The sequence below is a fragment of the Bombina bombina genome, chromosome 6 (assembly GCF_027579735.1).
Source record: "Bombina bombina isolate aBomBom1 chromosome 6, aBomBom1.pri, whole genome shotgun sequence".
Lineage (NCBI taxonomy): Eukaryota > Metazoa > Chordata > Amphibia > Anura > Bombinatoridae > Bombina > Bombina bombina.
This window is the reverse complement of record NC_069504.1, coordinates 40,691,372-40,716,919: the sequence shown is the minus strand read 5'-3', so window position 1 is coordinate 40,716,919 and position 25,548 is coordinate 40,691,372. Positions and strand designations below refer to the sequence as shown.

At 40.0% G+C, this 25,548-nt stretch overlaps 1 protein-coding gene across 2 annotated transcripts in view; it reads right to left on the bottom strand.

Annotated features, from left to right (window-relative positions):
- Positions 1 to 25,548, bottom strand: part of MEST (mesoderm specific transcript) — a 130,759-nt gene that overhangs the window by 60,683 nt on the left and 44,528 nt on the right. For both annotated transcript variants that reach the window (XM_053716385.1, XM_053716384.1), the window contains exons 6-7: positions 24,364 to 24,422; positions 14,285 to 14,325 (exon numbers count right to left, since the gene is read on the bottom strand). In XM_053716385.1, the coding sequence (XP_053572360.1) occupies positions 14,285 to 14,325; positions 24,364 to 24,422 (100 nt within the window). The remainder of the gene's footprint in view (positions 1 to 14,284; positions 14,326 to 24,363; positions 24,423 to 25,548) is intronic.

Below are 25,548 nucleotides of genomic sequence, written 5' to 3'. Positions count from 1 at the left end.
GTAGTATTAGTGCGCACTCATGCATATAAATATATACACATCCTATAGCGATAAACACAAATGTACTGTACACACAAGATGGTACTGTACGATTTATATATGTAGTATTAGTGCACACTCATGCATATAAATATATACACATCCTATAGCGATACACACAAATGTACTGTACACACAAGATGGTACTGTATGCTTTATATATGTAGTATTAGTGCGCACTCATGCATATAAATATATACACATCCTATAGTGATAAACACAAATGTACTGTACACACAGGATGGTACTGTATGCTTTATATATGTAGTATTAGTGCGCACTCATGTCTAAAAATATATACCAGGAATCTGTGAAAACAATATCACAAAAAAGAAGTCGCCTCCTAGTGTGATACTGTGATGGTTGTTATAGAAGACAGGTCTTGTATTGTGGTTATACTCACAAATAGAGCAGCACCCAGTGTGCTAATTGACGCAAGCTGGGAACTCACAGTGTCCCAGCAAAACTGATCCCAGGGCACAGGTTTCCAAGTGCTAGGAATGATGATTCAAGCTCAGGCTTCCATACAATACAAATTATATTTTATTTAAAAAGATAATATAAAAACCTGTGGGTGTTTGTGTTACCCAAGGTATATAAAAACACATATTTTATAACAGATTGCAACGCGTTTCTCAGCTCAGCTAGCCGTTTCCTCAGGCATCATTAGATGCCTGAGGAAACAGCTAGCTGAGCTGAGAAACGCGTTGCAATCTGTTACCTCCTTCATGGCCAAGGAACTCTGAGTTCCTCCCTGGTCGTTGATGTAAGCCACTGAGGTGATGTTGTCCAACTGGAATCTGATAAACCGAACTAAAGATAATTGAGGCCAAGCTGTCAAGGCATTGAAGATTGCTCTCAACTAAAAGATGTTTATGGGAAGAGAAGATTCTTCCCGAAACCACAGGCCCTGAGCTTTTAGAGAACCCCAAACAGCTCAGCCTAACAGGCTGGCGTTCATAGTCACAATCACCCAGGAAGGTCTCAGGAAGCAAGTTCCCCCGAGACAGATGGTCCTGTGAAACCCATCACGAGAGTTTGTTAGGGGATCCAGATTTATCCTCTGCGATAGATCTGAATGGTCTCTGTTCAAGCCACCATCAGACCAATCACCTCCATGCATTGAGCCACTGATGGATGAATAGCAGACTGAAGAGAAAGGCAAGAAGTTTGGATTTTCTGACATCCGTCAGGAAAATCTTCATGGACAGGGAATCTATGATTGTCCCTAGGAAACACACTCTTGTAGTTGGAACTAGAGAACTCTTTTCCAGATTCACTTTCCACCAGTGGGAACATAGAAAAGATAACAACATCTCTGGGTGAAATTTTGCTAGTTTAAAAGATGACGCCTGAACCAAGATGTTGTCTAGATAAGGAGCCACAGCAATTCCCTGGGATCTGATCACTGCCAGTAGAGCCCCCAGAACCTTTGTGAATACTCTGGGAGCCGTGGCAAGACCAAATGGAAGTGCAACAAACTGGAAATGCTTGTCCAGAAAGCAAACCTTAGAAACTGGTGATGATCCCTGTGAATGGGAACATGTAAATACGCGTCCTTCAGGTCTATGGTCGCCATGAACTGAGCTTCCTGAACCAATGGAAGAATGGAATGAATTGCATCTTGAAGGATGGGACCCTGAGGAATTTGTTGAGGTACTTTAGGTATAAGATGGGACGGAAAGATCCCTCCTTTTTGGGAACCACAAAGAGATTTGAATAGAATCCTAGCCCCTGTTCTTTTACCAGAACCTGAACAATTACTCCAGGGAGGATAGGTCCTCTACGCAGTTTAAGAAGGCCTCCCTCTTTACTTGGTTTGAGGATAGTCTTGACAGGAGAAATCTGCCCCTTGGAGGGCAAGACTTGAATCCTATTTTGTAACCCTGGAATACTATATCCACAGCCCACGGATCTGGGACATCTCGTATCCAAGCCTACTGACAAAGAGAAAGCCTGACCCCCACTTGATACAAAATTGGATGGGGGGGCAGACCCTTCATTCCGATTTAGATTTAGTGGAAGGTTTCTTGTTTTGCTTCCCCTTATTCCAAGGCTGACTGGACTTCCAAGAGTTCCTGGATTTCTCTGGCTTGGCAGAAGAGGAAGACTTCTGTCCTTTAAAGTTGCAAAAGATAGCATTTTGTCAACCTTTAGGTCTATTTTTCTTTTTCTGAGGTAGGAAAGATCCCTTTCCATCCATAGTTTCAGAAATGATTTCCACCAGACCAGGCCCAAATAGAGTTTTACCCTTATAGGGTAAATCCAAAAGCTTGGTCTTTGAAGATACATCAGCCGACCAAGATTTTAACCACAGAGCAGTGAAGTTAGACATCTTAGCTCCCAGTCTAATTACCTGCATGTTGGCATCGCAGATAAAAGGTATTGGCCAGTTTAAGAGCTCTGATCCTATCTTGGATCTCCTCTATCTTAGTCTCTTCTGATATCAGATCAGCTAGGGCATCGCACCAATAAGATGCTGCTCCCGCAACCGTAGCAATACTTGCCGCAGGTTGCCATTGTAAACCTTGATGGATGTACATCTTTAAGTAAGAATCTAGCTTCTTATCCATGGGATCCTTAAAGGAACAACTATCCTCTATAGGAATGGTGGTTCTTTTAGCTAGAGTAGAGATAGCTCCTTCTACTTTAGGCACAGAGCGCCATGAGTCACCAATGGAGTCAGCAACAGGAAACATTTTTTTTAAAAACAGACGAAGGGGAAAAAGGCACCCCTGGCTTATCCCATTCCTGAGCTATAATTTCCGACATCTTGTCTGGAACAGGAAAAACATCCACAGAAGAGGGAGAATCATAAACTCTATTAAGTTTAGTAGACTTATTAGGGTTGACAGCAACCGAAGGTTCAGAGTCATCCAAAGTAGCTAGAACCTCCTTCAGCAGCAACCGGAGGTGTTCAAGCTTAAATCTGAAATTAACGTCTTCAGATTCAGAAGATTTTTCCCCCATTGTGTCAGAGTCTGAGATCTCACCTTCAGAAGCTACTGAAGTATACTCCACATCAGACATTTGGGAAAGGTTGACCGATGCAGATTAAGAAGGGTCAGAAACCTTACAAGCAGACAAATGTTTAGATTTCCTCTTACGTTTACCCAAAGAAGGGAAAGCTGACAAAGCCGCAGATACTGCAGAAGTTATCTGAGCGGAAAAATCCCCTGAAATAAACACCCCCAGGAGGTTGAGAGGAAACAGAAGGCACAGTATGAGAAACAACTAAGGCTTGGGATGTTTGTGGAGAAAGTTGAGGCATGTCGCACACATCATTATCCTGAGAGACACTCGTCTTTAAATTTTAAAGTTTTAGCTAAGCATGAGAAACAAAATTGCATAGGCAGGACAATTTGGGCCTTTCTAACCTACCTTAACTCAAATAGGGTGGGCTTAGAATTCACTGCCCAAACAGAAGCCAATGCCATACCATATTTGGATGTGGAACTTAAGGGGGACACATTAAGTGGAAAAATTACCACCACTTTGTATCGCAAACCCATAACATCTAACTCCTTGCTTCATGCTAGGAGTAATCATCCCCGTCATACGGGGTTTGGGGTGGCCAAGGGGCAGTTCATGAGAATAAAAAGGAACTGCTCCTTGGAAGAAGACTTTACAAAGGAGAGTGAAGTATTGACGTGTCTCCTGGCTGAAAGAGGCTATTCGCGTAAAACAATTAATAGAGCCCATTTGGAGGTCAGTAGGATGAATAGAGATGAGATGTTGATGATGGGTAATAACAGACTAAGAAGTGGCTTTGACCCAAGTAGACCAACATTGGTCACTACTTACAGCCCCCAGTTTAAGGACATTACCAATATTGTTAACAAACATTTACCAATACTGTCAGCGGAGGATAGCTTGATGGACTACGTGTCCAAGGGTTGTAACTTTGTGTCTAAAAGAGCATGCACAATAGGCAATTTGGTGGCACCTAGTGTATTAAGAGATAAAGAGAGGGCCAACAGTAGTTGGCTTAGTGTCAAAGGGCACTTTAAATGCCAATTCTCAAAGTGCATAGCATGCCAATACAGCAGAGTTACATCCACTTTCCAATCCGCAACAACAAATCGGGTATTCAATTTGGCAAATTGCACAAATTGTAGAACCCCCTTAGTTGTGTATTTGGTAGAATGCTCTCTATGCAATGGACAGTATATAGGGTGCACGACTAGGGAGGTTCGCTCCAGGATAAGAGAGCATCTGAATGACATCTCCCATGACAAGGATAGCTCGTGCCTAACATTTTGTATCTGTGCATGGGGGCGATGTCACATCGCTCTCATGGCAGGTTATAGAATGTGTTCGAAACCCCCCCAAGAGGGGGGGATAGAACAGCACGGCTAATGCTGCGTGAAGCCTTTTGGATCTTCAAAATGAAGAAGACGATATGGCTTCAATATTGAGGGGGATGTTATAAACTTTTGGAAAAGATACTAGTGCAATATTTGCAATTAACTTTTTAGATCCTCCAAGTAATTTGTGTTGCAGTGTATGGATAGATTTAGTACAATACACACTTAATACACATCCGTATACAGCTTGAAACAAGAAAGCAATAGTGAATTTAATGACACCTAAATAGGATGAGATTTGAGAACACATTTATAACCTATATGTATGGGTGATTACTTTTCTTTAGATGTGTTTAAATATAACTAGTCATTAATGCCATCTTTAATCTATATGTTATTTTAATATGCTGGGCTATATGATATATGGAGCGTCAACACATTTACACATCTTAAACTATTATTGGGATTATTCCATAATATTAGAGTATATGATAAAGCAACAAGAGGGAGGACCAAATAGGGTTTATCGTGTAAAGCTGAGGAACCAATAGGGAGATGTTTTCAGGAATTAAGACAGGAAGTAGGGGTAGCCAGTCATGTCCATGATTAAGGAATTAACTGAAACATGTAGGACAGACTGGTTCCTGAAAATGTACTGTCTCATTTTTTTGCTTTTAACCCTGTTGCCTTTTTCAACACTTTGCTATTTTTTGGATTAATACATTTTCTGTTTCTTTTAAGGATCGCAGTGTATTCTATTTTTGTTTCTTATGCCTCTAAACATAGCAAGCATTTATTCATAGAAATTGACTGGTCCTGTTCTGAGTCCATAGGTACAGCAAAAATATCCCCCTAAATATGACAAAATTAGAATGAATTAAAATTATAATAAATTGATCCAAAAAAACGATAACGCCCAAATTTTAGTAGACTTTATCACATAAACAACACTAAAATTACAGAGCGCAAAATAAATTTGGAACCCTAAGAAGCAACCTCAGACTGCCTGAGGCTCCTACCGTGACAGGATTGATACCCCACTAGCAAGAGGAAGCGAAACTCTCCTAAAGAATTCTTCTCTTTTGGCAGACGATCCGATCGATGAGAACAAGTCGCAAAGCCGACACTGATAGACTCACTAAGCTCCGTTTCGATACAACGGAAGTGCGGACGTCACGTGAGCGGCTAGAAAAATGAACTGCGCTACAATAAAAGTGTGCGTTAATTACAAACGGCTCTAGAAAGTAAATCCATTAGATCTCTTTCCTTCCTCATTAACCTGTCTGCCATAGCCCATCTGCTCTATAAATAAGGGAAAAATTAAAATCCCTTAAAATCCCTTCAGCCAAGTGAACTCTCCATTAACCCTTAAGTCTCTCACTGTGAGTGAATTAAAAATCAATGACAAGAGGCATTATTAATCTCATAAAGTGCCAATAAAGCTGCCCATAAAATGTACCCTTAACTAAATAAGGATAACTATGTCCAAAAATCGATCCATATAAGGGTTAACCTCTAAAGTGTTGTCCTTCAGTACCTAGAAGGCAAAGGCACTTACCTGTGGATCCAGCTGCAGAGCAGATAACAGCTACTAAGGTGTGACAGGTACTCCACTCCCTGTCATGGACCTGTAGTAAAAGAAAGAACAGAGTAACTAACTCTGGCTTTCTGCAAAGGGGTAGCAAAGGTGTCCTAACTGCTAAAAGAAACCACTACTCTTACTAAAGAGATTGATGTGGACACAGCTAGACCCCAATCCTTGCTTGCACGGAAAAGTACCCATAAAAGGATTAAATATCTTCAGACACCAACTTCGCACATCCTCCATTGACAGAGGCAAAGAGAATGAATGGGGATTATGGGTAAGGGAAGTTAAACTTAACCGCTTTGCTGCGATGCTCTTTGCCTCCTCCTGCTGGCCAGGAGTTTAATATCCCACTAGTAATTGGAATGACGCTGTGGACTCTTCATGCCATAAGAAAGAAATACGTGCATGCGCAGGATCAACACAGATCACTTAATTTGAGATGAAAATTCAGTTTGGGTGACGTCAGGGAAAGGAGGGGGACAAGTAAGTGTTTTTACCAGTAAAGTATATGTACAACACAAATGGGCAACAGTTTGATGTAAAAAGTGTTAATTACAACATCAAAATAAGTAATAATAATTTTTGGGTTGACTTGCCCTTTAAATTCTCCATTCCCCTTATTAAAGGCTCAGATTTAGAGATCTTAAGTTCCACACAGTGAGAAGATATCACAAATCACATCAGCAAGTTACACGCGCAGGAAGGAAACAGGAGGTCCTGGAAGACTTGGAAGGTGGCAGCCAATAGAATGAGCTTGCATTCTATTGACTGATTAGATCAGCCAATAGGATTGAACTTCAATCCTATTGGCTGATAGCATCAGCCAAAAGGATTTTTTCTACCTTAATTCCGATTGGCTGATAGAATTCTATCAGCCAATCGGAATTGAAGGGACGCCATCTTGGATGACGTCACTTAAAAGGTACCTTCATTCTGTGTTAGCCGTCGATTGAAGAGGATGCTCCGCGTCAGATGTCTTGAAGATGGACCCGCTCCGCGCCGGATGGATGAAGATAGAAGATGCCGTCTGGATGAAGACTTCTGCCCGTCTGGAGGACCACTTTGCCCGGCTTGGATGAAGACTTCTCCCGGCTTCGTTGAGGACTTCGGCCCGGTTGGATGAAGATGTCTCCCGGTAAGGTGATCTTCAAGGGGTTAGTGTTAGGATTTTTTAAGGGGGTATTGGGTGGGTTTTAGAGTAGGGTTGGTTGTGTGGGTGGTGGGTTTTAATGTTGGGGGGGGATTTGTAATTTTTTTTACAGGTAAGAGAGCGGATTACTTTGGGGCAATGCCCCGCAAAAGGCCCTTTTAAGGGCTATTTGTAATTTAGTATAGGGTAGGGCTTTTTTTATTTTGTTAGGTGGATTAGATTAGGTGTAATTAGTTTAAAAATCTTGTAATTTGTTTATTATTTTCTGTAATTTAGTGTTTGGTTTTTTTTGTACTTTAGATAATTTTATATAATTGTATTTAATTTAGGGAATTAATTTAATTATAGTGTAGTGTTAGGTGTAATTGTAATTTAGGTTAGGTTTTATTTTACAGGTAACTTTGTATTTATTTTAGCTAGGTAGTTATTAAATAGTTAATAACTATTTAATAACTATTCTACCTAGTTAAAATAAATACAAACTTGCCTGTAAAATAAAAATAAACCCTAAGCTAGCTATAATGTAACTATTAGTTATATTGTAGGTAGCTTAGGGTTTATTTTATAGGTATTTCGTTTTAAATAGGAATTATTTATTTAATGATAGGAATTTTATTTAGATGTATTTAAATTATATTCAAGTTAGGGGGGGTTAGGGTTAGACTTAGATTTAGGGGTTAATAAGTAGTATTTAGTATAGTGGCGGCGACGTTTGGGTGGCAGATTAGGGGTTAATAAATGTAGGTAGGTGTCTGCGATTTTAGGGACGGCAGATAAGGGGTTAATAATATTTAATGTTTGCGATGCGGGAGTGCGGCGGTTTAGGGGTTAATATATTTATTATAGTGGCGGCGATGTCCGGTTCAGCAGATTAGGGGTTAAAAAAACATAATTTATGCTTACCTGATAAATTCCTTTCTTCTGTAGTGTGATCAGTCCACGGGTCATCATTACTTGTGGGATATTAACTGCTCCCCTACAGGAAGTGCAAGAGGATTCACCCAGCAGAGTTGCTATATAGCTCCTCCCCTCTACGTCACCTCCAGTCATTCGACCAAGGACCAACGAGAAAGGAGAAGCCAAGGGTGTAGTGGTGACTGGAGTATAATTTAAAAAATATTTACCTGCCTTAAAAAACAGGGCGGGCCGTGGACTGATCACACTACAGAAGAAAGGAATTTATCAGGTAAGCATAAATTATGTTTTCTTCTGTTAAGTGTGATCAGTCCACGGGTCATCATTACTTGTGGGATACCAATACCAAAGCAAAAGTACACGGATGACGGGAGGGATAGGCAGGCTCTTTATACAGAAGGAACCACTGCCTGAAGAACCTTTCTCCCAAAAATAGCCTCCGAGGAAGCAAAAGTGTCAAATTTGTAAAATTTGGAAAAAGTATGAAGCGAAGACCAAGTTGCAGCCTTGCAAATCTGTTCAACAGAGGCCTCATTCTTAAAGGCCCAAGTGGAAGCCACAGCTCTAGTGGAATGAGCTGTAATTCTTTCAGGAGGCTGCTGTCCAGCAGTCTCATAAGCTAAACGAATTATGCTACGAAGCCAAAAAGAGAGAGAGGTAGCAGAAGCTTTTTGACCTCTCCTCTGACCAGAGTAAACGACAAACAGGGAAGACGTTTGTCGAAAATCTTTAGTTGCCTGTAAATAAAATTTAAGGGCACGAACTACATCCAGATTGTGTAAAAGACGTTCCTTCCTCGAAGAAGGATTTGGGCACAAGGATGGAACAACAATCTCCTGATTGATATTCCTGTTAGTGACTACCTTAGGTAAGAACCCAGGCTTAGTACGCAGAACTACCTTATCCGAGTGAAAAATCAAATAAGGAGAATCACAATGTAAGGCTGATAACTCAGAGACTCTTCGAGCCGAGGAAATAGCCATTAAAAATAGAACTTTCCAAGATAACAACTTTATATCAATGGAATGAAGGGGTTCAAACGGAACACCCTGTAAAACGTTAAGAACAAGGTTTAAACTCCATGGTGGAGCCACAGCTTTAAACACAGGTTTAATCCTGGCCAAAGCCTGACAAAAAGCCTGAACGTCTGGAACTTCTGACAGACGCTTGTGTAACAGAATGGACAGAGCTGAGATCTGTCCCTTTAAGGAACTAGCGGATAACCCCTTTTCTAAACCTTCTTGTAGAAAAGACAATATCCTAGGAATCCTAACCTTACTCCAAGAGTAACCTTTGGATTCGCACCAATATAGGTATTTACGCCATATTTTATGGTAAATCTTTCTGGTGACAGGCTTCCTAGCCTGTATTAAGGTATCAATAACTGACTCAGAAAAACCACGCTTTGATAAGATCAAGCGTTCAATTTCCAAGCAGTCAGCTTCAGAGAAGTTAGATTTTGATGTTTGAAAGGACCCTGAATCAGAAGGTCCTGTTTCAGAGGTAACGACCAAGGTGGACAGAATGACATGTCCACCAGATCTGTATACCAAGTCCTGCGTGGCCATGCAGGCGCTATTAGAATCACTGATGCTTTCTCCTGTTTGATTCTGGCAATCAATCGAGGAAGCATCGGGAAAGGTGGAAACACATAAGCCATCCTGAAGGTCCATGGTGCTGTCAAGGCATCTATCAGGACCGCTCCCGGATCCCTGGATCTGGACCCGTAGCGCGGAAGCTTGGCGTTCTGTCGAGACGCCATGAGATCTATCTCTGGTTTGCCCCAACGTGGAAGTATTTGGGCAAAGACCTCTGGATGAAGTTCCCACTCCCCCGGATGAAAAGTCTGACGACTTAAGAAATCCGCCTCCCAGTTCTCCACTCCCGGGATGTGGATTGCAGACAGGTGGCAAGAGTGAGACTCTGCCCAGCGAATTATCTTCGATACTTCCATCATTGCTAGGGAGCTTCTTGTCCCTCCCTGATGGTTGATATAAGCTACAGTCGTGATGTTGTCCGACTGGAACCTGATGAACCCCCGAGTTGCTAACTGGGGCCAAGCCAGAAGAGCATTGAGGACTGCTCTCAATTCCAGAATGTTTATTGGAAGAAGACTCTCCTCCTGATTCCATAGTCCCTGAGCCTTCAGAGAATTCCAGACAGCGCCCCAACCTAGTAGGCTGGCGTCTGTTGTTACAATTGACCAGTCTGGCCTGCTGAATGGCATTCCCCTGGACAGATGTGGCCGATAAAGCCACCATAGAAGAGAATTTCTGGTCTCTTGAATGGAATGAAGGACACGGCATGCATTTTGAAGTTTTGTTAACCTGTCCTCTGTCAGGTAAATCTTCATTTCTACAGAATCTATCAGAGTCCCCAGGAAGGGAACTCTTGTGAGTGGAAAGAGAGAACTTTTCTCTTCGTTCACTTTCCATCCATGCGACCTTAGAAATGCCAGTACTATCTCTGTATGAGATTTGGCAGTTTGAAAGCTTGAAGCTTGTATCAGTATGTCGTCTAAGTACGGAGCTACTGAAATTCCTTGCGGTCTTAGTACCGCCAGAAGAGTGCCCAGAACCTTTGTGAAGATTCTTGGAGCCGTAGCCAGTCCGAATGGAAGAGCTACAAACTGGTAATGCCTGTCTAAAAAGGCAAACCTTAGATACCGGTAATGACTTCTGTGAATCGGTATGTGAAGGTAAGCATCCTTTAAATCCACTGTGGTCAAGTACTGACCCTCTTGGATCATGGGCAAAATTGTTCGAATAGTTTCCATCTTGAACGATGGAACTCTTAGGAATTTGTTTAGGATCTTTAAATCCAAGATTGGCCTGAAGGTTCCCTCTTTTTGGGAACTACAAACAGATTTGAGTAAAACCCTTGTCCTTGTTCCAACCGCGGAACTGGATGGATCACTCCCATTAATAAAAGATCTTGTACGCAGCGTAGAAACGCTTCCTTCTTTGTTAGGTTTGTTGACAACCTTGACAGATGAAATCTCCCTCTTGGGGGAGAGGATTTGAAGTCCAGAAGGTATCCCTGAGATATGATCTCTAACGCCCAGGGATCCTGAACATCTCTTGCCCAAGCCTGGGCGAAGAGGGAAAGTCTGCCCCCCACTAGATCCGGTCCCGGATCGGGGGCCCTCAATTCATGCTGTCTTAGGGGCAGCAGCAGGTTTTCTGGCCTGTTTGCCCCTGTTCCAGGACTGGTTAGGTTTCCAGCCTTGTCTGTAGCGAGCAACAGCTCCTTCCTGTTTTGGTGCAGAGGAAGTTGATGCTGCTCCTGCTTTGAAATTACGAAAGGAACGAAAATTGGACTGTCTAGCCTTGGCTTTGGCCTTGTCCTGAGGCAGGGCATGACCTTTACCTCCTGTAATGTCATCAATAATCTCTTTCAAGCCGGGCCCGAATAAGGTCTGCCCTTTGAAAGGAATATTAAGCAATTTAGATTTAGACGTAACATCAGCTGACCAGGATTTTAGCCACAGAGCTCTGCGTGCCTGAATGGCGAATCCTGAATTTTTAGCCGCAAGTTTAGTTAAATGTACTACGGCATCTGAAATAAATGAATTAGCTAACTTAAGGAATTTAAGTTTGTGTGTGATGTCATCTAGTGTGGATGATTGAAGTGTCTCTTCCAGAGACTCAAACCAAAATGCTGCTGCAGCCGTGACAGGCGCAATACATGCAAGAGGTTGCAATATAAACCCTTGTTGAACAAACATTTTCTTAAGGTAACCCTCTAATTTTTTATCCATTGGATCTGAAAAAGCACAGCTATCCTCCACTGGGATAGTGGTACGCTTAGCTAAAGTAGAAACTGCTCCCTCCACCTTAGGGACCATTTGCCATAAGTCCCGTGTGGCGGCGTCTATTGGAAACATTTTTCTGAATATAGGAGGGGGTGAGAAAGGCACACCGGGTCTATCCCACTCCTTAGTAACAATGTCAGTAAGTCTCTTAGGTATAGGAAAAACGTCAGTACTCGTCGGTACCGCAAAATATTTATCCAACCTACACATTTTTTCTGGGATTGCAACTGTGTTACAATCATTCAGAGCCGCTAATACCTCCCCTAGTAACACACGGAGGTTCTCAAGCTTAAATTTAAAATTTGAAATGTCTGAGTCCAGTTTATTTGGATCAGAACCGTCACCCACAGAATGAAGCTCTCCGTCTTCACGTTCTGCAAACTGTGACGCAGTATCAGACATGGCCCTTGCATTATCAGCGCACTCTGTTCTCATCCCAGAGTGATCACGTTTACCTCTTAGTTCTGGTAGTTTAGCCAAAACTTCAGTCATAACAGTAGCCATATCTTGTAATGTGATTTGTAATGGCCGCCCAGATGCACTCGGCGCTACAATATCACGCACCTCCTGAGCGGGAGATGCAGGTACTGACACGTGAGGCGAGTTAGTCGGCATAACTCTCCCCTCGTTGTTTGGTGAAATATGTTCAATTTGTACAGATTGACTATTTTTTAAAGTAGCATCAATACATTTAGTACATAAATTTCTATTGGGCTCCACTTTGGCATTAACACATATAGCACAGAGATATTCCTCTGAATCAGACATGTTTAACACACTAGCAAATAAACAGCAACTTGGAAATACTTTTCAAAGTAATTTACAAATAATATGAAAACGAACTGTGCCTTTAAGAAGCACAGAAAATATTATAACAGATAAAATAATTAAGTTATAGCATCAATCTTTGTCAGAATATACAGTTTTAGCAAAGGATTGTTCCCCTCAGCAAATGATAACTAACCCAGGCAGCAGAAAAAAAATACACAAATAAACGTTTTTTATATCACAGTCAATACAATCAGCACAGCTCTGCTGTGAATGATTACTTCCCTCAAAAAAGACTCTTGAGATCCCTGAACTCTGTAGAGATGAACCGGATCATGCAGGAAGAAAATGAACCTCTGACTGAGTTTTTCTGATGCATAGTGAAAGCACCAAAATGGCCCCTCCCCCACACACATAACAGTGAGAGGGATCAGTGAACTGCTCTAATTTAAATCAAAACTATTGCCAAGTGGAAAAAAAGTGCCCAAAACATTTTTTCACCCAGTACCTCAGAGAAAAAAACGTTTTTACATGCCAGCAAAAAAACGTTTTACCTCAATAATTAATTGTCATTTAAAACCTATTGCAAGTCCCTGCAAAATAGGTTAAGTCTATGTATACAGTTTAAAAGCCAGAGAAGTACCATTTCCCAGAAAACTGAAGTGTAAAATATACATACATGACAGCCTGATATCAGCTACATCTACTGCATTCAAGGCTGAGTTTACATTATAACGGTATGGCAGGATTTTCTCATCAATTCCATGTCAGAAAATAATAAACTGCTACATACCTCTTTGCAGATTAATCTGCCTGCTGTCCCCTGATCTGAAGTTTACCTCTCCTCAGATGGCCGAGAAACAGCAATATGATCTTAACTACTCCGGCTAAAATCATAGAAAAACTCAGGTAGATTCTTCTTCAAATTCTACCAGAGAAGGAATAACACACTCCGGTGCTATTATAAAATAACAAACTTTTGATTGAAGATATAAAAACTAAATATATCACCATAGTCCTCTCACACATCCTATCTAGTCGTTGGGTGCAAGAGAATGACTGGAGGTGACGTAGAGGGGAGGAGCTATATAGCAACTCTGCTGGGTGAATCCTCTTGCACTTCCTGTAGGGGAGCAGTTAATATCCCACAAGTAATGATGACCCGTGGACTGATCACACTTAACAGAAGAAATTTAATTTTAGTGTTTGCGATGTGGGGGGGCCTCGGTTTAGGGTTTAATAGGTAGTTTATGGGTGTTAGCGTACTTTTTAGCACTTTAGTTAAGAGTTTTATGCTACGGCGTTGTAGTGTAAAACTCTTAACTACTGACTTTAAAATGCGGTACCAGTCTTGACAGGAGAGGGTCTACCGCTCACTTTTTGGGGGACTCATAATACCGGCGCTATGCAAGTCCCATTGAAAAAAAGAGGATACGCAATTGACGTAAGTGGATTTGCGGTATTTCCAAGTCTGGCCAAAAAAGTGAGCGGTACACCTGTACCTTCAAGACTCGTAATACCAGCGGGCGTTAAAAAACAGCGTTGGGACCGGCCAATGCTGCTTTTTAAGCCTAACGCAAGACTCGTAATCTAGCCGATTCTTTGTTATATTTTGTGAAAAACATTACATTTTATAAACAGAGAAAAACAACAAACCACTTTATTGATTATTTAATAGCTGAATGTTCAGTCACTGCACTGACCTTCTGAACAAACCTGGGGTGATGAGTCTCTGGGAAGATACCTGTAAAAAAAAAAATAAAAAAAAAATAAACTGGAAATAGTTTAACCTCATGTGGCAAAATGACCAGCTCTCCAGACCCTGAGCTTGTGCCAAACATGAGCGCTACCATGATGAAACGGGAGTTAAACATTTGCCTTTTTTATTACCAAAGTATTGACTAGTAATTTCCTTTATTAAGAATGTTGTCTGCACTTTTTCTATACTTTGATCTTTTATTTTAAGAATCTACTCTTGTATAACTTATTTTTCCATTTATTTGTATAGCCGTGGATCACTTCTGTAATTTGATCTTCACTTTTAACTGATCAACACATTTTTACAATTATTCACTTTTTGTGCGGGTCGGGTTGCGCTGGTATTACGGGTTAAAAGTAAAAAGTTATCAGTCTCGCACTAACGCTATGTGCGCAAAAAGCCAAACTTAGAATAGCGCATACGTGATAACCTATTCCTCCACTAACAACCAACTTGCAACCGATCTCATGTGTGCTAACCCGACATGAATATATATAAGAACAGTCCAAAGCACAGGCACTCAATGGTCTTTGTATAAAAAAATCCAGTTTTATTAAGTCACAGTTTAAAATGACATAATGTTTTGGCGCATAACTGTGCCTTTGTCAAATGTCAAAAAATACAGCAGAAAAAAACTAAAAACAATCACAAACATGTATAAAGCCAAACCTTTTATACCCATCTTGCAGCCTCTTACTGCATAAGCGTTCTGCCATTCAACACATGCGTGTGACGTCATCTGAGTACGCCGACGTCCATGATGTCATGACGTGCGTGGCAATGTTGTCATAGCAACGTATGTATACACAACAAATGTAATCATGCTAGTGATTAGAAGGATAAAGGGTAGGATAGTATATACCTATACCAATTTATATTGCACTATTGTTGTGAAAAAGAATATAGGGGCAAACATTACCAAAGTGCCTAAATCATAGCACTATATAATGTGCATGTTACAGCGATATAGCTTGTTAGGATCCGTTCTGACCAACAGGTCTCTCAAGTTGCTCGCCCAGCAGTACACTATCCTGGGGGCAGCAGTCCTCTGAAATGGAAGTGTAGTGTCCATCTCCACTACTGGCCAGTGTCGTCGCACAGCCTTTGCCAGTTTGTCACATCTGGGTGTGCATGTTAACATTGGCTTTTTAATCTTAGCCTCATTTGTTATCTGATATTGCATTTTTTTATTTCATATTATGCCTAATACCATATAATGTGTTACTTCACATCTTGTGTTTTAAGTGTGCATAGTCCATATATATTTTTTATTACACACTATTTGCTGTTGTAATAGTGGGGCTCTATTTGTAGCATTAACAAGCTATATCACTGTGACATGCACATTATATAGTGCTATGAATTAGGCACTTTGGTAATGTTTGCCCCTATATTCTTTTTTACAACAATAGTGTGCAATATAAATTGACATACTGTAGGTATATACTATCCTACCCTTTATCCTTCTAATCGCTAGCATGATTACATTTGTTGTGTATACATACGTTGCTATGGCAACATTGCCCCGCACGTCGGCATACTCAGATGACGTCACACGCATGTGTTGAATGGCAGAACGCTTATGCAGTAAGAGGCTGCAAGATGGGTATAAAAGGTTTGGCTTTATACATGTTTGTCATTGTTTTTAGGTTTTATTCTGCTGTATTTTTTTACATTTGACAAAGGCACAGTTATGTGCCAAAACATTATGTCATTTTAAACTGTGACTTAATAAAACTGGATTTTTTATACAAAGACCATTGAGTGCCTGTGCTTTGGACTGTTCTAGTATATGCTCTGCAGTGCACCGTGGCACTCTATACATTTTGTGAGATTGTGCTGCCCTTCTTTGGATATATATATATATATATAGATATATATATATATATATATATATATATATATATATATATATATATATATATATATATATATATATATATACATACATATACACTGTGTGTGTGTATATATATATATATATATATATATATATATTATTATAATTTATTATTCAGTTGATGAATTGCATCAAATTTATTGTAACATTTGCACATATACTTTCTTTTTGATTTTTTTCCTTTAATAAATTTAATTGTTGCATCTTGACAACCGTGTTTGAGTTGAGCTTTAAGTGATTTACAGATTCATTGTGTGAATTTAATTCTGTGACTTTATGTGCAGTGCTGGAAAAGGCTTACTTCTATTTCTCAATCTAATTATATATATACATACATACATACACACACACACACACACACACACATACATATATACATACACACACATATACACACACATATCTATTTGCAAATACTTAGAACATAATCTGCTATGTCCAGAACATTGGAATGTGAAATATTTACTATAAATACATAGTATAACACTTTATTAAAAATTAATATTGCATAAATATGGTTATACATGTTTTCATCTACTTAACTGCAAAGGGCTCCAATGATATATATATATATATATATGTGTCTGTAAATACATTTATACACATATATACACATAAATATACCTGTATACACACACATAAATATATAAACCCTTCTTTAGACATGTATATGTATGCATCTCAAAGTTAAAGCCCTTTGCCTGCCTTTTTTTTTGTAACACCTGAGATCTCATATCTTTGACCGTTATAACTTTTTTGTGCAATATTTTTTAGAAATAATTTCTATTAGTTGGTGTAACTGTAATTTTTAATGTATTTTTGATGTGTTTTGTGAGACTTTTTTGTTTCACAAAACAGTTAAAAAGAGCTCTAAGAATGCGGTAACCCGACGAGCGTCAACTTGAATTGCGCTCAAGCAACTTGTAATACCAGCGCAATTTAACCTGCACACAAGCGAACACAAAAACCTGATATTGATTGCACGCAAACATTTGCGCTCCACTCGTACTCTTGCCCTTAATGTTTTAAACACTTGGTAGCTCATTTTTATAGGGAAGGTACAAGCATGTGGCATGTCTACCATACTATTTATTTGTTGTTGTTTAGAGATAAAGAAAAAAACAAATAAAAGAAAAACTGCTACTGCACAGAATGATCACAGAGGACATCAGCATATTTTTCTCATGAAGTTCCCTTCTTCATACACTTCCTGACTCTTTAATTCCTCTTCTTGCCCTACTTTGTTTCTAATAAAAGTTGATTGACTCACTGGGTCAGATTTATAAAGATCCGGCTTCAGGCTCGCATTAGTGAACTTGTAGCCGAGTTAAGAATCAGCGGTCATCAGACCACCGCTTCGTAACCCACTTTGTCACCTGTTATGTGGCGCATCTCAATCCCCCTGGACTTTTCCGACCGAGGAGATTGACAGCCCATTATATATAAACAACAGGTTGATGTGTATTCTATATGTGTGATATGTTACAGATTGCCTTTTGATTCACACTAGTGTCTTTCCTACAATTATAAGTTGTAAATATATTATAAAAAGGTTTTGGAACTTTCCACAAAATAACAAATAACTGCTCAGTTCACCCATTACACAATGCATACACAGATAGGAAGTAGGGGGACGAGGGAATGACCCCCAGATTATTTTTAATAGGGGTAGCATTGTTTTAGTATAATAAATATGGCAGTGGCCTATACAAGATGGCCGCCTCCAGGTAAAGGTGATGCTGCTCATGTGCAAAAATGTTGCATAACATGTAAATAGTTACATGTTATGCAACATATACTTGGGTTTTAAAACCCAAGTATATGTTGCATAACATGTAACTATTTAACAAATATGATGTTTATGCAATAAAGTTTTTGTTTATCTTTGAAAATGAGGTTGCAATATGGTGCTTAAACTGTCATCAATTAAATATTTAAATTAGCTATTGTGCTATAAAAGGGGTGTTTTCACCACAAACAAGCATCCGATGAGGCCCTAAAGTCAGCCCACTAAGGGGAGGGGCGAAACGCGTCATGTCTGACGTTTTGTGAAGCGGCAACTGTTTGAAGTGGAGTGCTAAGTCCCTGGCAGCTGGTCTAAAGCATACCGAGTTACCTTGATGTGGTTCTGACAACTGAAAAGCACGCAGCAGTCTTGAATAGAAGTTCCGGTTTTTGAATACAAGGAGGTACTGAAACCGTTATGGAGCTTTTAACACACATCGCTTTGTTTGGAGAATTACCAGGATCCGGCATGAGAAATATGCATAGTTTGGAGTGATCAAGTGGTAATTATAAAAGCTAGTGTTGAAGCGAATACTGGAACTTCATACCGCGAATGTGGTGAGACTGTTTGCTCAGTAATCTATAACAGTTGGCCTTCCAATCAGTAACACTGGAACTGCTTCTTTGTAACATTTCTCAATTGCAGAGCGTGTGATTCACACTAAGTGCTCTGGTAAACGGACATTTGTTAATCTGTGTCTCTTTTGAATTTTGTTGCAACAGTTTATCTTTCACACATCTTTTACACATTGTTTGTTTGTTTGTAACAGTGCATAGTTTAAACATGTCATATACTTCGAACAATCATTTGTTATAACCGTAGTTTTACGGTAGTGTGTTAGATTAAGTACAAACCAGGCCTGGGTTTACTAGTTACTCCTTTTTAGTATAATTAAGGGTTTTGTGAATTGTTTTTGACATATGTAGGTTTACCAAATAAACCACTTGTTATTTACGCAATTTGAGTGCTGCCTTGTCATTCTTTTTCACAGCATGCACTTTTTAGCTGTGACTACTCTCTTATCCTTTTGTACACTACTTATTATCGGTTATTTGTAGAGTGCCAACAGATTCTGCTGGGCTATAAACATAGGCGTTATACAAGGTACCATTTATAGGGATCAAATGGGTAGAGGGCCCTGCCGAGAGTTGCACTGTTGCAGTCAGCTCTTATGAAGGTGATCTGCAAACAGTTGGGCTCTTAGGCTTACATTCTAAGGGGGTTCATGGCGGATAGTAATGGAGGAGAGGAACTGGTACTAGGAGAGGTTACTGTAGGTTGTATGCATCCCTGAACAGTAGAGTCTTTAGGGAGCGCTTGAAGCTTTCAAAACAAAAAGAGAGTCTTGTAAAAGGGAGGCAGAAAGTTCCACAAGATGGGAGCCAGTCTGGAGAAGTCCTGTAAACGGGAATGTGAGGAAGTAACAAGAGAGGAGGAGATTAGGAGGTCATGAGCAGAACAAAAGGGATGGGAGGGAGAGTATCTGGAGACAAGGTCTGAGATATAGGTAGGAGCAGTGCAGTTGAGGGCCTTGTATGTCAGAGTGAGAATTTTGTGTTTAATCCTGGAGGCAAGAGGAAGCCAGTGAAGGAATTGGCAGAGAGGAGCAGCAGATGAAGAGCGACGTGTAAGGAAGATGAGTCTGGCAGAGGCATTCATTATAGATTGTAAAGGTGCTAGACGGCAGCTAGGAAGACCAGAGAGGACAGAGTTGCAGTAGTCGAGGCGGTAAAGGATGAGAGAGTGTATTAAAATCTTAGTTGTGTCTTGTGTAAGGAAGCGGCAGGCTTTAACCAAGGACTGAATGTGAGGAGTGAAAGAAAGATCTGAGTAAAATGTGAAACCAAGATATCGGGCATACGGGGTAGGGGTAATGATGGAGTTGTCGATAGTTATAGAGAGATGGGGGTGGAGATTTTAGAGGAAGGAGGGAAAATAAGGAGCTCAGTTTTGGAGAGATTTAGCTTAAGGTAGTGAGAGGACATCCAAGAGGAGATGTGAGAAAGACAGTTAGTGACACAGGTTAGCAAGGAAGGAGATAGGTCTGGTGCAGAGAGGTAGATTTGGGTGTTGTCGGCATACAAATTATATTGAAACAGAGCAGAGAGAAGTGGCCTTAGGGTTACCAATGACCTACTTGCAGCAAAATCTAAACTATTGCCGTCTCTGCGGAGTGATAGGGGCAAAATCCAGATTGAAGTGGGTCAAGGAGGGAGTTTAATGTAAGGAACTTGGATAGGCGTGAATATACCAGCTTTTCAAGAAGCTTTGAGGCAAGAGGGAGTAGGGAAATAGGGCGATAGTTGGATGTGTAGGTTGGATCAAGAGAAGTTTTTTTTGAGGATAGGTGTGACCAGTGCATGTTTTAGAGATAAGGGGAATATACCAGTGCTAAGGGAGAGGTTGAAAAAGTGTGTGAGTTTAGGGGTAAGTGTAGAAGAGATGGAGGGGAGTAGCTGTGATGGGATGTGGTTGAGGAGACAGGAAGTGAGGTGAGAGCACAGTGCAGAAACTACTTCCTCAGTAAAAGGGGCGAAAGAGCTAAATATATGGCTAAGTGGGTTTTGATTGATTGCAAGCTTTTGAGGGGGTGAGAGACTGAAAGTATGTTGGGAGCTAATTTAATTTCTGATGGAATCGATTTTGTTATTTAAGTGGCTGGCAAAATCTTGAGCTGACAGAGAAGTTGTATTAGGAGGTGGTGTAGAGATAAGAGTAGAGAAGTAATGTTGCTTATAAAGATTAAGGGCAGAGTAGTAGGATTTCAAGGTGAACTTGTAGTGAAGTCAGCTGAACTCCGACATTTTCTCCAGTGCCGGTCAGCATTACTGAAACATCTGCGTAGGTACCGTGTCAGAGGAGTGTGCCAGGGCTGAGGGTGAGTGTGCGATTTCCGAGCTATGGTAGGAGGGGCCAGATTGTCAAGGACCGATGTAAGGGTGGAATTAAAGTGGCAGATAGATTGGTCAGGGCAGGAGGAGGACATGGATGAGAGGAGAGGTTTGAGAGAACTAGCGAGTTGTTGTTGTTGATCTAATGACATAATGCTTCTATGAAGTTTGGTGTGAGGGGTAGAATGAGGGAGAGTTGTAGGGAGGAATGAGATGTTGCAAGTGAGGAGATGATGGTCAGAAAGAGGAAAAGGGGAGTTAGTGAAGTCTGAAATAGTGCATCGATAGATAAATATCAAATCAATATCAGATCGAGGGAGTGACCATCTTTGTGAGTGGGAGAGTCAGTCCATTGTGACAGACCGAAAGAGGAAGTGAGTTGTTTTGCACAGGAGGCAGTGGGATTGTCAAGAGGGATGTTGAAGTCGCCAAGAATGAGGGCAGGGGTGTCTGAGGAAAGGATATTAGGTAGCCAGGCAGCAAAGTGATCTAGAAATTGAGTTGAGGAGCCAGGGGGGCGGTATATGACTGCAACATGTATAGAGAAGAAAGAGAATAAACAAATCATGAGGGTTTCCAATGAGGAAAATGTGAGGGAAGAGATGGGTTGTATTTGTTGAAAGGGGCAATGAGAGGAAAGTAAAATACCTACACCATCTTCTTGTCTATTACCAGACCTAGGAGTGTGGCTGAAGTGGAGACCCCCATGTGACAGAGCAGCAGTGGATGCTGTTTCTAAGGGAGAGAGCCAGGTTTCTGTTAGAGCCAGAAGGTTGAGGGAGTGGGAGATAAAGAGGTCATGGATAGAAGCGAGAGTTCCAAGTAAAGGGGGTAGTGGCTTTAGATACAACAGGAAAGTGAGTAAGGTTAGCAGAGTTTTGTTTTCTGAGTCTATGGAAAGGTACACATGGATGTGCATGACTAGGAAGTTGTTGGGGACCAGAATTAGGGGAGATGTCACCAGCAGCTAGAATAAGCAAGAGGGAGAGTGACATGAGATGCAGACTTGCAGTAAAGAGACTGTTTTAGAGATGAGCTGCAGTGGGAAGAGAGGGTGTTAAGAAATGTGTAAAGTTCATGAGTACAAAAGTACGGTGAGTTTAAGAGAGATGGGCTAAGGAACAGTGCAGGTGGTGAGGGGGAAGGAGTAATTGAATAAAGTAGTTTGTTATAGAGACAAGAGGTAGCAAAAAGGAATTTTAATATATTGAGCATTTCTACAAGAATGGGAAACAATTAAACCCATACAATGCAGAATTGCAGCAGCACTTGCATAAGGAAACAATGAGATACATAAAACACAATATTACAAAAGTACCTGCCTTGTGTCTTGCCCCTTGTCCAATCCTTGTATAATTCTCATCTTAATGCCTCACTTAAAAAATGTGAACATATGCTATTGTGACAATTCACACTGCCCAGGCAATGCACCCCCAGTGCAATGCACAGCCCAAGCTAGTGTTAATATATAGGGGTAGATTTATTAAAGCAAGTCGCCTGTAATTGCGGGCAAAATAACGCATATGCATCAATCGCCTATAATTGCGCAAATCTGAAAGAAACTTTTTCGCACTCCGCTTGCATTCGCCTAGACGCGCTCCCGAGTGCACCAATAAACATTAGTAATAGGCGTAATTTCACAGCCTGACCTACAAACACGCCCAGTTTCTTATTTATCATTGCTATGCGCCAATAGGGAACAGAAATCTCTCCTTAAATTGCGTGTTCTATATTTCGCCATACAGACTGAGGCGAACACCTTTATCATACATTCTTTTACATCTTGTGATGCAGTACTTTTTTTTAACTCATTTTTCAAAGGCTCAGCACCAAGAAGAGACTGTTATTGCCAGAAATTTGCACTTCCACAGGCGCATACGGGTACCAAGAGTTATATATATATATATATATATATATATAGATATATTGATTTTTTCGATCTTAAATTACCAACATATAGCAAAAACAGCATAGAAACATTATATAATATAAATATGCGCAAAAGATACCTAAAAAACGCTTTTTTCATTATCAAGACATGGCGGCATAAATATTTATAGGGATGTACTGTGATAAATAGCGAGTAAATGCTTTTTCCGACAGGCAAAACTTATCATTATTACGCCCCAGCTCACCTGCGCAAATTTACGTCTATTTTTTTTATAACTTCACATATGCGCTTCTCCGGAGGCGAGCTGGGGCGCAGTTACAAGCGAAGCACATACGGAGTTCGCCTAGCCTTTGATAAATCAACCCCTTAGGCAGGGCAGTCAGCTGGGTCTACAAAATTAGGTGACTGCTAAGTCAAAGACAATTTAAATGGCCAATTGGAAAGTTAGATTCTGGTCAGGTCAAGGTGACATAAGTTAAAGGGACACTGAACCCAAATATTTTCTTTTGTGATTCAGATAGAGCATGCAGTTTTAAGCAACTTTCTAATGTACTCCTATTATCAATTTTTCTTCGTTCTCTTGCTATCTTTATTTGAAAAAGAAGGCATCTAAGTTTTTTTTCTTGGTTCAGAACTCTGGACAGCACTTTTTAATTGGTGGATGAATTTATCCACCAATCAGCAAAGACAACTCAAGTTGTTCACCAAAAATGGGCCGGCATCTAAACTTACATTTTTGCATTTCAAATAAAGATACCAAGAGAATAAAGAACATTTGATAATAGAAGTAAATTAGAAAGTTTCTTAAAATGTTATGTTCTATCTGAATCACGAAAGAAAAAATTTGGGTACAGTGTCCCTTTAAGTAAACAGACAGTAAAATTTGGAGGAGGTTGAAGATATGGTTTACAACAGCTATACATTTAAAAATAATATCAAGTAGTGCGATTCTTGTGTTTTTCTGGGTTAAATTAATGTTGTGCAGGTTTGTTGCTGGCATCAATGCCCATTCCGGAGACACTGAGGTGAGATTTGTGTACATTGGTTGCAAGGCTCTAATCTGATCTGGGTTGTGCATATAACCTACAGAGGCACGGTTTGTTACGGTATTTGTGTTCATATCTCTAATAAAGACACAGTACCATGTGCCTGGTGTGATGTGCAATGTCTGCAGCTGACATAACAGAGCTATACATATGTTGTCCTCTCTATTGTCTGATCTGCATTCTATCTCCTGTTAACTCTTCTATGTCTCTCTCTGTGACCCTCTCTCTTCTCTCCCTTTGTCTCACAACTCTCACATCTCCTGTTTTTCTACCGATCTCCTTATCTTTCTCATTTTCTTTCCTTCTGTCTCTTTTTCTGTCACCCTCTCCCTATTAATTCTCTCTCTCTTTCCCAATCCCATCTTCTCTCAAAAACGCATCACCACACACATGCACGCACGCTTCTATCATCTGTTCTCCCAGCAGTCAGCCTATTGCAATATCTTTATCTCTTTATAGAGATTTTTATTTCTACTAGATCCCTAATCACAACAAATCACATGACTTACCTCCATTAGAAAGACACAAGCTGTTTATATTTATATGTCCTGTTCTTCTGTGCCCGAACCTACAGAAAACAGACCAGAAAACTCACGTCAGCAATGCAACCAGCACCCCCAAATAGGATTATGGTCTTGTTCCCATCTGTATCCTGTATACATAAAGAGAGTGCAAACGTGATGTGAACTACAAACTAAGCACTGAAGTCTGACCTCAAGTCATTTAATGTTTCAAGTCCATATTCTATCAACATATTCCCCAAAATCAGACATACTTGTTTTCATCCATATTAAAGGGACAGTGTACTCCAAATTTATTATTGTTAAAAAATATAGATAATCCCTTTATTACCCATTCCCAGTTTTGCACAACCAACAGTTATATTAATACTGTATACTTTTTACCTCAGTGATTACCTTGTATCTAAGCCTCTGCAGACTGCCCCCTTATTTCAGTTATTTTGACAGACTTGCATTTTAGCCAATCAGTGCTGACTCATAAATAACTCCATGGGAGTAATCACAATGGTATCTATATCATGACACACATGAACTAGCACTGTCTAGCTGTAAAAACCTGTCAAAATGCTTTGAGATAAGATGCAGCCTTCAAGAGTTTAGAAATTAGCATGAGTCTAACTAGGTTTAGCTTTCAACAAAGAATACCAAGACAAGAAAGCTAAATTTAATGATGAAAGTAAATTGGAAAACGTTGTTTAACCCTTTAGTGACCAGACCATTTTTCAATTTTCTTACCGTTAAGGACCATTGCTGTTTTTACATTTCTGCGGTGTTTGTGTTTAGTTGTAATTTTTTTTTCTCGCCATTAAATGGACTTTCTAAAGATACCAATATTTTATTATAATCATATCAATTACTATAAAAAAAAATATATAAAATATGATGAAAAAATTATTTTTCTAATTTGTTACAAAATCTGTTACACATCTACAACCACCAAAGAAAACACCCATGCTAAATAGTTTCTAGGATGTCTACTTTTTTTTTAAAAGTAGACATCCTAGACTATTTGAAATGCTGGTATTTTAACACTTTTCATGCATTAATTCAACCACAAATCTTTGTCAAACTTTTTAGTAGTCATTTTTTGGTTATTTTTCACACACATACTTTAGGCATGGATTCATAGTTCCTGTTATGTGTTACTGCCAAAGAACACCCCAATATGTGTTC